The sequence below is a fragment of the Osmerus mordax genome, chromosome 3 (assembly GCF_038355195.1).
Source record: "Osmerus mordax isolate fOsmMor3 chromosome 3, fOsmMor3.pri, whole genome shotgun sequence".
NCBI classification, from domain to species: domain Eukaryota; kingdom Metazoa; phylum Chordata; class Actinopteri; order Osmeriformes; family Osmeridae; genus Osmerus; species Osmerus mordax.
The window spans coordinates 15,168,589-15,183,441 of NC_090052.1; the positions used below are offsets into that span (position 1 = coordinate 15,168,589).

Here is a 14,853-nt window from a genome sequence, read left to right on the forward strand (position 1 = left end):
TGCAGTGACGCAGCATGCCTATGTATAGAACTTGTTTCCCCCTGATTAGTAAAACAGTTAACTCTTGTTTCTGTAACCAATTCAGGCAAAACGTTCAATAAAGTGTCATGTTTGTAGTTAACTTTTGCTTGAGGTCTCTTTCTTTATGAACTAACCATTTTTATGAGGTTGTAAAACTCGAAATGGTATTTACTTGACTCTTAATAAACTGCTGCAAAAACCGCTGTGTCTGCTACTGCTTGGGCTCATCTCCCACTGTCTTGCAGTTGTTTGTTATATCAGTTTCAACAATGCTGGAACTGGACACTGACAGATGGGCACACAGCAGACATGCAGATGTTGTACTTCACTGCGGTTGATCTTGAATCTTCTGGCAGCCTCTCGCTCTGTACCCCTGCCCCCTATCCTGGACTCGCATATCTGATTACACATCCAAGATCTCCAATGTGACCATGTCTCTTTCACTTAATATTTCAGTTCATGCCAGCAGACACCACTACTAGGAGAGCAGCCTAGTCAGGTAATAAGCCTCTGTTTGAACTGTGTAAATACACATCCTTCCTTCTTGCCTTCATTGGAGGAGTCGCTGGATCTGATATGATTAGGTTAGTAACAGCTGTGTAGAGAAGCAAATACTTATACCTATTCAATCATGTTGAATTAGTAGTTACTCAAAGGTTACGTTTGATTGAACGGAGCCAGTCGGTGGATGGTCCTTGCTCTCTGACCACAGCGCCCAGGCCTGCTACCGCCACGTGATCCTGCTTCACCCAGCGATGCCAGACTCTGAGAGCACACCGACCTATCAGATATCCTCTCAATGAAATGAGAATGCTTGGTGATCTCAGCCTAACCCCGTGGCAGCTGTCTCTCGGGGCGTCCAATTACCTCCCGAGTAAGATAACATCACGAGGGTGAGGCACCGTGACAGGATTGGTCCAGACACCTGTCAGTTGAGATAGCCCACCACTATACACAGGTAAGTCTTTCAAGCAACAAAGAAATGCCCAAAACTCTACCCACTCCTAGTCATTGACAGGCAGTTTGAACCCAGGAAAGAAGAGCTTAGATTTTTGTTTTTCCAAGTATTTTATTACTGCTATACATCAAACACACGCTTTCATATGATCTTTCACTCCTCAAAACCCATGAACAGGGTCATTCTGTTTCCTGGCTGTATGGACACAAGCCTGGGTAGAAAGAGCTAGCCTCTGCATTCCCCTCACTCTGGAGTTGTTGCTATTCTCTGGAAATTATTCCTGTTTTCAGTGGAAATGTTCAAATGGTTTTCATGGGCAGAAGAACAATTGCCCTGTTCATGGAAGGGGAAATGACAGATAACGGAAATGTTTTTGTAGTTGTGTTTTTTTTTTACTCTTGAAGAAGGGAAGCGCCAAGAGGTCAAATCAATGTATTGTGCGTGTAACAATGATGTCATAATACAAAATGATCCAGGAGGCTAAGACGGTAACATTGAATGAGCACGTGTGTGCACGTGCACTAGGGTTTTTGTGTGTGCGCGCACCCTTCGTATGAGTCGCTCTAACAACGCCAGCATGCCCTCCACAGTGCATAACTCCTATGTGGGTGGAGGCAGGGGGGTGCCCCCCAGCAGTGAGGGCGACGTAGCAGCCAGCGCTGGGCCTGGGTGCTGGAGCAGCACCAGGGAGCTGGTCTTGAGGGACTGCGCCAGGTCTGAGCTCTGCAGGCTGGGGGTCAGAGACTCCGAGCTCTCAGGGCTCCACTGCAGGGTGGGGGTGAGGCCCGGGGTGGGCTGGGGGGACGGCGAAACCACCTCGATGGACACCCCCGAGGTGCCAGGTTGGGGGGACTGGGAGAGGTTGGCGAAGGCCGAGTTCACTGGAGAAGGGGGAGGGAAACACGTACACACAAATACACACACACACAGGGTCATGAGTCACACACATACGTAGACACACAGGGGTATGCGTCACACACACATATGTGTCATGAGCAGGTTCCCCACCCACAACACAGGAACAACACTAACAAAGACAAACAAAACAGAGTTGAGGCAGGCCCACTGGTTTGGGGGAGGTGGGGGTGGCTGGGCAGCTGGAGGACTATTGTGTGGCCCCTAGTCCCAAACAATAGACATGACATCAGGGATGTGAAGCCATGTTGAATAGAGGCCTATATCTGACCATTTACAACAGAGAGCGAGAGAGATGAGAGAGAGGGAATGGGAAAGGGGTGGAGAGAGGATGTGGAACGGGAGAGCACTATGCAGGGAAGGGGAGCACAGGAGATGAGGGAGAGAAGGTGAAAAAGGAGAGGAAACAGAAGAACCCTGCTCCTCCAACCACCATCTTCAACAGATCTGCACTGATCTTATTTGACCTCATGGGCCACCGTACCACACTGGAGAACAGAGGGACATTTGGGGGATCATTTAGTTTACAATATCATTCAATTCTTTGACTTTCTGTAAGATATGATATCCTGAATCTTGCAAAAATCCATTGACTTACTAGATAGTATAGCCTGTATTTGTAGAGACAAATATAGATTTCCGAAACTGTGACAGAAAAGCATTTGACCATGTGTTACGGGTCACGGGTAACGAAGGAGTTGATTTAGCTGAACTACAGCGTCTCATCAATCTTCACTCAGCGTATGCAGTAAACACCCCCTCCCCTCAACCCCCCCCCCTCCTGACACACAAACACACCCCTCACACTCGTTCTCCTTACACACACTCTGACACACACACACCCCTGACGCTTACACACGCTCTCCTGACACACACTCCCACACACCCCGCACACACAAACCCCCCACTCACACTCTCTGACACACACACTCTCCCGACACACACTCTCCTCAAACACACACACACCCCTCACACTCGTTCTCCTTACACGCACTCTGACACACACACACCCCTCACTCTTACACACGCTCTCCTGACACACACTCCCACACACCCCGCACACACAAACCCCCAACTCACACCCTCCCCCCTCCCATATGTCACACTGCGTTCAAGGACACTGACTCCACGAGTGATTGACGGTCTGACGAAGAGTGCACCTGTCTAACCAGGCTGACCCTCGACCCTATACGGCCCACATGCGGCGGTGGCGTCTGACTAGCCAGCCCAGACCGCCATTTAAATCCTCTCCAATGCATCGTTCCTGCTTTCCCTCCTCGCCACTGGTCTGACTCGCCGAAGCGGGATAGGTGAAAAGTGTGTGCTTCTCAACTCAGCTGTCACTAATCCTGTAATTGTCAGATCGGTGATTATTTCCAGGAAGGGAGGGATGGGTCATTTGCTGAGACATTTGAACTGGGCCAGGGGTACTCCATGAGTCTTGCCATTATCCTGCTGTTACCTCCGCTCTACTCAGGGTTCACAGTGTCAGGTGCGTAGGTAGGACTGAGGGCACGGTGGGGTGTGGTGGTGTGGAACGGTTGCCCGTCAGGTCAAATGAGATGCAGGGCGCAGTGCAGCAAGAGCTGTCGCTAAACCATGTTATAGATTGTGGTTAGAGAAGGGTTCTCTCCTTCCTCTCCTTTCCTCTCTCACCTTCTGTCCCCGTCTCTCTTGCTCTCCCCTCGCGTGATCCTCCTCTCTGATTGGCTGTCGTGTGTTCCATCAGATGACAGCTCCAAGTCCTCCCCCCCACCACCACCACCACCTACTCTCTCTATCTCCCTCCCTCTCTCCCCTTCTCTCCCTTCCCCTCTCTTCCTCTCTCTCCGTCCTAGGCTCTGGGTCATTTGTCTCTCTCTCCACTGTGTGCTGCTCTCGGCTCATTACCCCCAAAACAACAACAACGGGCAAAAACTAGCAAACAAACTGCAACTTCAGCACCCACACCCTCGCAAGGTCTCTCTCTGTCTATCTCTCTCTCTCTCTCTCTCTCTCTCTCTCTCTGTCTCTCGCTCTCACTGCCGTCGGCACACCATAGGAAATCCTCTCAATATGAAATCCCCCCCACCACCACCACAATCCCCCACCACCAACTCCAGTGGTTATCTTAGGCAACACGTCCTTTGAGTTTCCATTAAAAGGAGCAGCAGCGTGGTCAGGTGTGTGTGTGTGACCCCCCCCCCCCTCCCTCCCTCCCCCCCAGGGCCCCTGCTAGAATGTCAGGTCAGCAGCAGCGGCAGGGCTCAGTCGTCATGTGGGATCGCCCCCCCCCCCGCGCTCTGCAGCTACTCTGCCGGTGGCTTTTGTCGTTGGGAATGTGTGTTCCCCTCAATGGGGAAAAGACCTGGTTGTGCGCGGGGCAGGCTGGGTGTCTCAAACAAAGATATAGTAGAGTGTGGCTGTTGATGTGCGTGGCCTTCAGAACACGGCTTTGTCTCCGTTTGTGTGTCGTATGTTTGAGCATGCGTGTGTGTGTAGGGGTTTAGTATGGATGTGTTTTTGTGTGTGTCGGCAAAGTGTCTTCTAGTGGCATGTTCAGGATGCACTGTTCTTTGTGTCTGTAGGTTCCATAGTGCGTGACGTGTCAGAGATTGCATGTGTTTGTGTGTGCCAGTGCGTGTGTGTGTGTCAAGGACAAAGCTCTGGCGTTCTCACAGGAATGCCCAGTTACTCAGGGCTCTCTGGACTTGATCCTACATACCCAGCTGCTCGATACTATCATGACGCACACACACGTTATACCACCCCCAGCCCGTGGACATTTTCTCTCTAGCGTCCTTCCTATCGCCTTCTTCCCCGTCTCCCATCCTCTCTCTCTCTTTCTTTCTTTCTCTCTCTCTCTGTTTCTTTCTTTCTCTCTCTCTCTCTCTCTCTCTCTCTCTCTCTCTCTCTCTCTCTCTGTCTCTCTCCATCTTTCTCTTAAGACGTGTCCTCTCCCCCACTCTCATCCCTACCCCTTGTTTCTGTATACGCACCCTGAGCCCTGCAGACATTTTCTTTCTCTCCTTCACTTCCCATCTCCTCTCTCTCTCTGTCTCTCTCTCTCTATCTCTCTCTCTCCTGGCCTGATTCCCTCCCTCTCTGTCATTGGTTTCAGCATCCTCATCTCCTGTCTTCCACTTCAAAGCCTTGCTTTGTTGGATGCATACTGAGTGTGGATGCGAGTGTGTATACGCATGCATGTGTGTCTTTGTGTGTGTGTGTGTGTGCCAGTATAATATATGTGTTTGTGTATGCTAGTCTGTGTGTGTTTGTGTGTGAGTGCTTGTGTGTGTGAGTACAGTATATGTGTGTGTGTGTGCTTATGTGTGTGTGCACCTGTGTGAGTGTGTGTGTGTGTGTGTGTGTGTTGGGGTCCTGCCTCCTATTTTATCAGGAGATGTGGAACACAGAGGGAGGTTCAAGATCAATGGTGTGTTGTGGCCAAAGAGCTCGAGGCCTGCCACTTAATGATAATGATGTGTGTGTGTGTGCCTCACCTCGGTTTTCCTGGCGTGTCCAGAACTCTTGGACCTTCTTTGAGATGTCACGGTTCTCCTCCCTCAGCTCCCACTGCCACTTACGCAACTCTTGCACATCTTCACGGACTCGGACCTTCTCTCTCACACACACACACACACACACACACACACACACACACACACACACACACACACACACACATGTACACACATACGCACACACAGGCAGGCACACAGTCAAACACATGGACACATCATGGTCACCACTGGCACAATCAATTGTAATTACTTTACTGCATGCTAAATCTATCAATTTAAAGCTTAGGGGATCATCTACTGGTGTTGGAACTGCTGTCTGCCTGGGTGTGGTGACTGCTTCCTGTACGGGGGGGACACACAGGAACTGAAACACTCCTGGATGGGGATGGATGGATGAATGGATTGTGTGTAAATACTGTTCATTTATCTTTCATGCACACCAAGAGGCGCAAGATAGATGGATGTAGAGAGAGAAAGAGGTGTTTTTTGTGCGAAAGGAAATCCCTGTTCCAGCCCTGTCTGTCTGTGTGGTCGCCGAGCTTTCAAAGAGGTTACAAAGAGCTGAAGAGAGAATGTCCCTGAACTCTCTCCCATCCCCCCCTCCCCTCCCCCCCCTCTCCCACCCCTCCCCTTCCTCCTCTTCTCAACTCCAACTTGGCCTTCTTTCTCAGACCCTTCTCCCCCCATTCATCCTCCTCCTCCTCCTCCTCCTCCCCAGGTCTCAATTCTTCTCCACTCCTCCTCCTCCATTCACTGCTGCTCGTTCTCGTTCTCTTTCTCTTCCCACCCCCTCCTCTCTCCTCCCTCTCACATTCTTGTTCTCCCCCTCCATCTCTCTACTGTTCCATATTCTAGAGCTGCCCCCCAACCCCCCCTCCCTCCCTCTCTTTCCTCCTCTACCCTTTTCTTTCTTCCCCCCCCCCCCTGCCCCCCTACCGCCCCGCCCCCCCCCCCCAGCTCTCCTCCTTAATGTGTCCCCTGCATGGCGACAGTACAGTAGCAGCTTGCGTAGCATTTAGCCGTGTGTGTTCGTTTGTGCATCTGAAAGTGGGCCTGTTACATAAGCTGTGGCATGGTGGTGGTGATGATGTTGGGGAGAGGGGGTGGGGAGGGGGGGGGCAGAGGGGAGGGCGATGGTTAATTCAGTGGGTGTCAGAACGGCGAGCCAGCCTCCTCTGTTAACGGGAGATAGCATAGAGATGGAAATTATGGGGGGGGGGGGGGAGGGGCATGTGTGATTGTGTGGGAGAAATAGAGAGAGAGAGAGAGAGAGGGAGAGAGAGATACAGAGAGAAAGTCTCTGCATCCGTGTGTGTATGTTGCCCTTAAAGTGAGGGTCTGGGTTGAGTGTGTGTGTGTGCGTGCGTGTTTTGATGCCTGTCTGTCTGTGTACATCACTGCAGCTAGTTAGAGATGGTGAGAGGTTTGTTGTGGCCTAAAAAAATGCTCTGATTCTGTCTAGCACTGCCAACACTGTTCCCTGTGTGTGTGTGTGTGTGTGTGTGTGTGTGTGTGTGTGTGTGTGTGTGTGTTTGTGTGTGAGTATGTGTGTGAGTATGTGTGTGCGCGTGTGTGCACACGTGAGTTTTTCAACACATGGTTATAGGGAAGGGTATTGGGCAGTTTTTTCTGTTTCATTATTAGGGTGTCTTTGATAACGATCTTTTGGCTATGCACAGCATATTGTGTCTGTTGATGCCCACGTGAGTTTGTGTGTGTGTTTCAGTTCCACGTGAGGGAGTTCTCTGTGCCTGTGTGTGAAGGGTGGGCATTTAAAACGTGATGATATCAATCAGGAATGTGTCAAACACACGCAAGCACGCACGCACGCACACACACAAACAGAAACACATACCGTGTACAGTATATACTACACACAGGCTACATATACAGCTCTGGAAAAAAATTGAGAGTGGCCTATTACATTTTACCTTTCTGTTCCTCACTCAAAATTGTCCTTCTCAACTTTTTTTTTTTACGAAAGAAAAAGGTGCAGTGGGTCTCTCAAAAAAAACCTCCAGAGCTGTATACACAGCAACGGCAGACACACTAGAAACCACCGAGTAAGACTCCATCCTGTTTAATCCCTGCTGACATTTCCACTCGAACTGAGCAAGAGTCCTCGCAGTCAGCCCGGCGGAAAGGCACACCGACACACGTCACACACACACGTCCACATACATATAGACACAAGCCTTTCAAGCCTTCCCTCCATCGAGCTGTCTGTGTGAGAAAGAGCTTTTCTCCACATGCTGGGGAGAAGATGGAACACTGTTCACACCCCCCCGTTACTGGGGAGGAGGAGCTGGATAGGAGAGGCAGGCAGGAAGGAGGAGAGACAGGCAGGAATAAAGGGCGGCTGCAGTTCCACCAGTTCCCCCAACGCCCAGAGCAGACAAGACCTACCCAGGGAGGGGGAGGTGTGGAGGGGGAGAGAGAGGTCCAGGCAGAGCCTCTAGCTAGATAAGTTCCAGAAAGCATTAGACCTATATCACTACCTCAACGCCCCCCCCCCCCTTCCTGTCACTGTGTAAGGCCTGTCCATTGCACAGGACAGGGAACACAGAGAGGCTGCAGTTGTGAGCATCCTGACTCTCTAGCTTGTTCAGCCATCCCACCGCGAGGAGGTCTAATGTGAGTCAACTAGCAGCCCTCAAATCACTCAGCTGGAATCAGAGACCCAGTTCTACCCCGGTTGGAATAACCAGCTTGCAGCCTCGCTTGAGTTCAGCTGGGTCTGTGTGCATGATTGTGTCTGTGTGAGTGTGGGTGTGTCCATGCTGTCAGTACATGCCAGGGTTAGTACAGGTCAATTTCCTGGCCCATATCGAATATATGTTTTACATGTATATGGACCATGAAGCAGCCCTAGTCCTAGCAGTACATTGAGACCAGCCGTTGCCCTGGGAGTGCCTGATGGAAAGGGTGGGTTTTCAATGGGGTTAGGTTGGTTCTGTTTGGGCCTTGAAGGGGCCCGACACCACCAGGTTGTACTCTGGCCAAGACATGTTTGTGGGCTAAGCGTGCGAGTGTACAGAGTGTGTGCGAGTGTGTGAACGGATCATGTCGGATCTCAGTGTGTGCGACCTGGATGTGTGAATCCAGTGTGCTTGGACCCAGTGTGTGTGAGCTGGCTTTGTGAGAAACATGAGGGGTGTAAACCTAGAGGCACTGAAGAGCGTGTTGTAAATTTCCTATCGCCAGCGGGGAGTAAACAGAGCAGAAAACAGAGGCGTCCATCTATCTATGACCATAAAAGCCCTCTCTCATTCCCTTCTTGGCCTCACACTCAAACCCCATCGACTGTTTCATTAGCAACACTATTTATGCCTCTACCAGTATCGCTCTCGTTCTGACTCAACCTCACCAGCCCCTCAACATCCCCACACCTGGGTAGGGGAAAGGTACGGTAGGGCCAGGTAAGGTAAGGTAGGGCTACGTGTGGCAGCCTATGGTAGGGTATGGTAGGGTAGGGTAGGGTATGATATGGCTACATGTGGTAGGGTAAGGTATTATAGGGCTAAGTGTGGCAGAGTAAGGTATTGTAGGCTAAGTGTGGTAGAGTAAGGTATGATAGGCTAAGTGTGGTAGAGTATGGTATGGTAAGGCTAAGTGTGGTAGAGTAAGGTATTATAGGGCTAAGTGTGGTAGAGTAAGGTATGGTAAGGATAAGTGTGGTAGAGTAAGGTATAGTAGGATAAGTGTGGTAGAGTAAGGTATTATAGGGCTAAGTGTGGTAGAGTAAGGTATGGTAAGGATAAGTGTGGTAGAGTAAGGTATTATAGGGCTAAGTGTGGTAGAGTAAGGTATAGTAGGATAAGTGTGGTAGAGTAAGGTATTATAGGGCTAAGTGTGGTAGAGTAAGGTATGGTAGGATAAGTGTGGTAGAGTAAGGTATGATAGGCTAAGTGTGGTAGGATAGGGTATGATAGGCTAAGTGTGGTAGGATAGGGTATGATAGGCTAAGTGTGGTAGGGTAGGGTATGATAGGCTAAGTGTGGTAGAGTAAGGTATGATAGGCTAAGTGTGGTAGGATAGGGTATGATAGGCTAAGTGTGGTAGGGTAGGGTATGATAGGCTAAGTGTGGTAGGATAGGGTATGATAGGTTAAGTGTGGTAGGGTAGGGTATGATAGGCTAAGTGTGGTAGAGTAAGGTATGATAGGCTAAGTGTGGTAGGATAGGGTATGATAGGCTAAGTGTGGTAGGGTAGGGTATGATAGGCTAAGTGTGGTAGGATAGGGTATGATAGGTTAAGTGTGGTAGGGTAGGGTATGATAGGCTAAGTGTGGTAGGGTAGGGTATGATAGGTTAAGTGTGGTAGGGTAGGGTATGATAGGCTAAGTGTGGTAGGGTAGGGTATGATAGGGCTGTTGGTACTATTCTGTGGGACAGTTTACTACATGGCAAACCTTAATGGATTATACTATGGAGGGAGTTAGAGAACAGTAGTGAGGGTAAAGTAGATTATGTAATGTGTTTAGACGTAGCATCCCTTTATAGGAGTATCTGAGGGGCTTAGGGAAACTGACGTTGACTGTGGAGAAATAAAGCCTCTCGATGCAGCGACATATGTGACGGTCTGATGTTTACCGATCGTGGCTATTCCACTTTGTTTTCAGTGGAGAAAAACAGAGATGGGGGGAGGGGGGGCTACCCTTGGAGAGAAAATACTCACAAGTACACAGATGCATGTGCACAAACGCGCACACTTTATCACACACACTCCTCCTCTGCAGTCGGCGCTGCGTCAGACGCGTTACATAACTGCTCGGAGTGAAAGAGAGAAGAGAGGGAGAGGGGGAGAGAAGAGGTCGGGGAAGAACAGGGTCGAAAAGGAGGATATCGAACGAGAGGAACGAGAGCCAGGCAGAGGATGATGGATAAAGGCTGGAGGTAAGGTAAGAACCGGTGAAGGAGAGGTAAATGGTATTGAAGTTTACTGCAGAGCCTCACACATACTGTTTACGTCCTAGGGAACACACACACACACACACTTATTCTGTATTGTGATGCCTGATGCAGAGCATCAGAATACCCCATATCTGTTTCTTTCCCTGTCTCTATCTCTCTCAGCTTCTCAGTCCAGTGTTTGTGGGTGTCCTGGCCTCGTCACTGCTCAGCTGGCCGGATGGCTCGATGGCTGAAGGGGAGACTGCTTGAAAGCCCAAAGGTAACAAACCAGCTATGACACACTTCACTGGTCTTCAGCTTTCTGCCATCCTCACACAGACTGACCTCACTGACCCTCAGGCTCCACCAGCCTCTACCTCAGCCTCAGCCTCTACCGCCCCTGTGGCCCCAGATTCTACAGAATCTGTCCTGTCTAGCCAAACACACAAACATGTTCCCTCATCCTCAATGTCACAGACCCCGGCTTGCACACTCTCCACAAACACTATTTCACAGTGTTCCTAATTCTCTTTTCAAAGAGCCAATTCAAAGCCTATTTTATTTTATTTATTATTCCTTTCCCCTGTGCTCCTTCTCTCAGCTCACAATCCCCCAACCGCCTCGAGGGAAAAGAGAATGCAGTGGCATCTCTCACCCTGCTGAATCGCACTGTAAACACAGAGGACTAGGAGCCTCAATACCGCCACCTGCTGCTAGAAGACTGAGTTGCACCACGACGCTGCAGAATAAAATTGAGACGCATTGCTGCCCCCTAGTGGCAGCTGTGGTCACATTGAAAACCGAAGGCGACCTTTTCGCCTCAGTGATTCTTTCATGTCACTCGAGCAGAACAAGATTGGACATGACAACACAGCTGGCGTATTCGGCTCTCAATGATTTACATGAGCGGTAGCTTTTCGGCTGGTTTTCCCACGCCATGACGGGAGGAGAAGACATTTTTTGTGTTGTGTTAAAAAATAATACCGTCTCTTAACACCAAAGACTTTTCAGAAGAAGGTTGTCTGGGGAAGCTACCACTGACTACTGTTGCCTCTGGTTGTGTCTGTGCACGAGTTGTCTGTGCGTCTATATTTAGCATAAACTCGACTAGCCTAATGGAGCATTGCACTCCATAACACCCACACAGGAGGGAATTAAGCGGATGATATAAGCACAGTCCTTAATGAAAATATAGCCCCTCATGAAAGTGCTAGGTTTTCCAACCCAATGGGATTATATAATATACCTACATCCATAACCCTGGCCCCAGCCCCTGCACTGTGCATTGGCTGCTCTATGACAATCACAAACACACTTAAACACACACACCTACTCAAGCACTCAATCGCCCAATCAAAGCAATCATAAACACATATATGCAGATAAGCAGAAACAAAGGGGGTCTCTTTGTAGAATAACATGGGTAACATTTTGTTTAATCCTCCTTCACCTTGTATCCTCGCCAGAAAGACTGAATGAGCAGAGCAGCCTCTTGGTCGGACAACAGCAGGGACAGAGGGATGGGAGGCCGGGGGCTGGAGAGAGGGATAGAGAGATAGACTAGTGGGTGACTCACCTCGGCTTGTAAGGACAAGGAGGAACACAGCTCTCCAGGGGACTAACATGAATGTGTGTGTGCGTGTGTGTGTGTACATGCAGCGTATGTGTAAGACTGCATTCATGTGATATCATGTGGCAATGCACATGTCTGTGTTATTGAGCATGTATGTATCCAGGGCATCCTGTGGGGCATGCATACACACTCTGCTACAATCTGACAACCTGTGAGGTCACACAAATAGGAGTGCACTGAGACTCACTGTACGCTGAGCCAGTCCTTGACAAAGGGGATATCATGGAAGTCCACAGGCTTCTGCCCCTGCCTACTGGGGTTATGGCTATCCATGAGTGTGTGTGTGAGAGAGAGAGAGAGAGAGAGAGAGAGAGAGAGAGAGAGAGAGAGAGAGAGGCAATGTGTGTGTGTGTGTGTGTGTGTGTGTGTGTGTGTGTGTGAGAGAGAGAGAGGCAGAGTGTGTGTGAGAAAGAGAGAGGCAGAGTGTGTGTGTGTGTGAGAGAGAAAGAGAGACAGAGGTACAGTGTGTGTATGTGTTTGTGTGTGAGAGAGAGGCAGTGTGTGCGTGTGCATGTGTGTGTGTGTGTGTGAGAGAGAGAGAGAGAGAGAGAGAGAGAGAGAGAGAGAGAGAGAGAGAGAGAGAGAGAGAGAGAGAGAGAGAGAGAGAGAGAAAGAGAGGCATGGTGTGTGTGTGTGTGTATGTGTGCGTGTGTGGTCGGTGTGTGTGTGTGAGAAAGAGACAGAGGCACAGTGTGTTTGAAAGAGAGGCAGTGAGTGTGTGCATGTGTGTGTAAGAGAGAAAGGGGTAGGGGTGAGGGAGACAGAGAATGAAGGAAACAATAACAAAATGCCATGAGAACAATCCCAGACAAAGTCATTTAGCTGCTTTCCACCGAAACTGCCCTGACCCATTACATAACTCCAATTCATATTTAGTAAATGACACAGTCAAATTGTAAAGGCTTAGCACTCAACATTAGATAAAGGGATGACAAGCAGCAGTCCTATCATTTGATGAGATTAAATAAAAGTAGGGATATGGAGATGGCTGTTACTCACTTGTACAGCCATTGAGTCAAGAAGTCACAGGCATTAAAGGCTGTTCTTTTCCTCTGAAACAGACCAAAGGATATACAATTCAGTTTGAGCAGTAATATCGTTGTTGTCAACTACAACACACGACAGGCTACATTACTATGCTGTACTAATTATACTGTAGTGTATTAGGAGTCAGTTGGCTGAGCGGTTAGGGGATCGGGCTGGTAATCTGAAGGTTGCCAGTTCGATTCCCGGTAGTGCAAAATGACTTGCCTCGGGGGAATGTCCTGTACTTACTGTAAGTGGCTCTGGATAAGAGCGTCTGCTAAATGACTAAATGTAAATGTATTATGTGGACATGGACGACTTCAAACTGCACCGGCCTTTAAACAATATGTCATAGTTGTGGAAGGTTTATGATGTGAGGGCCATGTAATTTTGCTGGCCTTAACGCCCAGTAAACTATTAGTGGACTGATTGAACCTGAGTCGGACTACTGTGTTGTGTTGAGTTATGTGTTGGACCTCCAGACAGTGTTGTCTCTGGGCCTCTCTCAGCATGGCCTCCAGTCCAGGCAGAAGCACAGGCATCACAGCCTTCTCCAAAAAACTGGTTACAGGGTCTGACACACAGGCAAATACATGGAGATTGCATTTGAGCACGCACACATACAAAGATATGAAAGAATATTATATGTAAGATGATCTAAGTAGAATGACTATAGAGGACTGGAAAGTCTACGGTAAATATAACTCACTTTGAGGAAGTTGGGAAGTGGAAGGGGCAGACTGAGAGGGTGACGGACGTTTGTCCAGGACAGAGTATCCAGCAAGAGCTGGGTGGCACAGAAGGGGGTCGACATTATGAAGCGGCTCATCATCCACAGCAACCTATAACCAACCAACAAATGACTGTGTTTGTCTCTCTCTCTCAATTCGGAATTCCTAGGCTATTCTGTAAATTAGCAAACTTCACCTTAGCTGCCATGAGCCCGTAGAAGACTGGGTTATGCTTGCTAGCGCTGTATTGGGAGACATGAGTGCTCACGGAACTAGTGTCGGTCCATGATGATGCAGCGTTGGGTGGTCTGAGTTGCTCCGTTTCGTATTCTGTAACGTTTACTATGCATTAAATGTGGTCCATATTACGTAAAGACCATACTTGGTCATCACTCACTTTAGTTTGTTTATATTTATCTTACCATCACACACTTGCTGCCACAATGATTTTTTCGCACCGATGATTTTAGCCATTTTCTGCAGCCGTTGCTAAGAACGCATTGGTTGTTAAGGAAGCACTTTTTCAACACTGTTTACAGCGACGAGAATGACGCTATATTGGATGAAACATAGTTTCTCTAATACTGGCTTTACTATCTTGGTTGTGCCTATCTTATTTTCTTCTCAGACGTTTAACAAAATACACTTTGAGCATATCATAAATTAAAATACTACAAATGTGGTTTTGTTGAGATTCACAAAATGTTGTGAATCGCGTTAAAATGTTTATGTCATTCCCATATCCGGTGCTAGAGGGCAGTAGCCTACATACTTGTCTGCGACTATTGATTAAACACCGTTGGGTGTCGTAGTGAGTCAACATTATTTATCGCTTGTTTTAAGACAATCTCCAATAATTAAGACTGGAATAAAAAAGCAAAACGGTCTTTATTAAGTAAAATGTCACATGCATCAAAAGCTCTCAAAATTAAAGTCTTTATTGGAATATTTTCCATAGCAGTTAAGATCTAAAACGTTTTACTGTTCCAAGATGGTTCCAAATGCACTGAAAATCATTTGACAAAAATACATTGCACCAAGTCCTACCTTGCAGTAACTGAATGTCTTTAAAAAATAAATAGTCAACACATTTTTGTACATCTAGACTTCCAGGTCTGGTCAACAAACAAAATGTATAACCTCTCTTTTCTCTTTTACCACAAATTGTGAGGAC

At 48.4% G+C, this 14,853-nt stretch overlaps 1 protein-coding gene across 1 annotated transcript; it reads right to left on the reverse strand.

The window, feature by feature from the left end:
- Positions 1-1,579: 1,579 nt before the first annotated feature.
- Positions 1,580-14,153, reverse strand: iqck (IQ motif containing K). Its single transcript, XM_067232717.1, has 9 exons — positions 14,102-14,153; positions 13,876-14,009; positions 13,658-13,790; positions 13,425-13,522; positions 12,922-12,974; positions 12,110-12,187; positions 11,740-11,824; positions 5,377-5,491; positions 1,580-1,860 (listed from the first exon to the last, which is right to left on the reverse strand). Exons 1-9 carry the CDS (start codon positions 14,151-14,153, stop codon positions 1,580-1,582), a joined length of 1,029 nt encoding a protein of 342 aa, XP_067088818.1.
- Between the last annotated feature and the right edge of the window lie 700 nt (positions 14,154-14,853).

What these genes read in the sequence shown, in the direction of transcription:
- iqck (XM_067232717.1), bottom strand. Translation starts at nt 14,153, where the DNA reads ATGGCTAAAATCATCGGTGCGAAAAAATCATTGTGGCAGCAAGTGTGT. An exon ending in CTTTCTGGCGAGGATACAAG is followed by an intron (nt 5,492 to 11,739) that starts GTGAAGGAGGAT and finishes GTGAGAGAGAAG; the next exon opens with GTCCGAGTCCGTGAAGATGT. An exon ending in GACACGCCAGGAAAACCGAG is followed by an intron (nt 1,861 to 5,376) that starts GTGAGGCACACA and finishes CCCCTTCTCCAG; the next exon opens with TGAACTCGGCCTTCGCCAAC.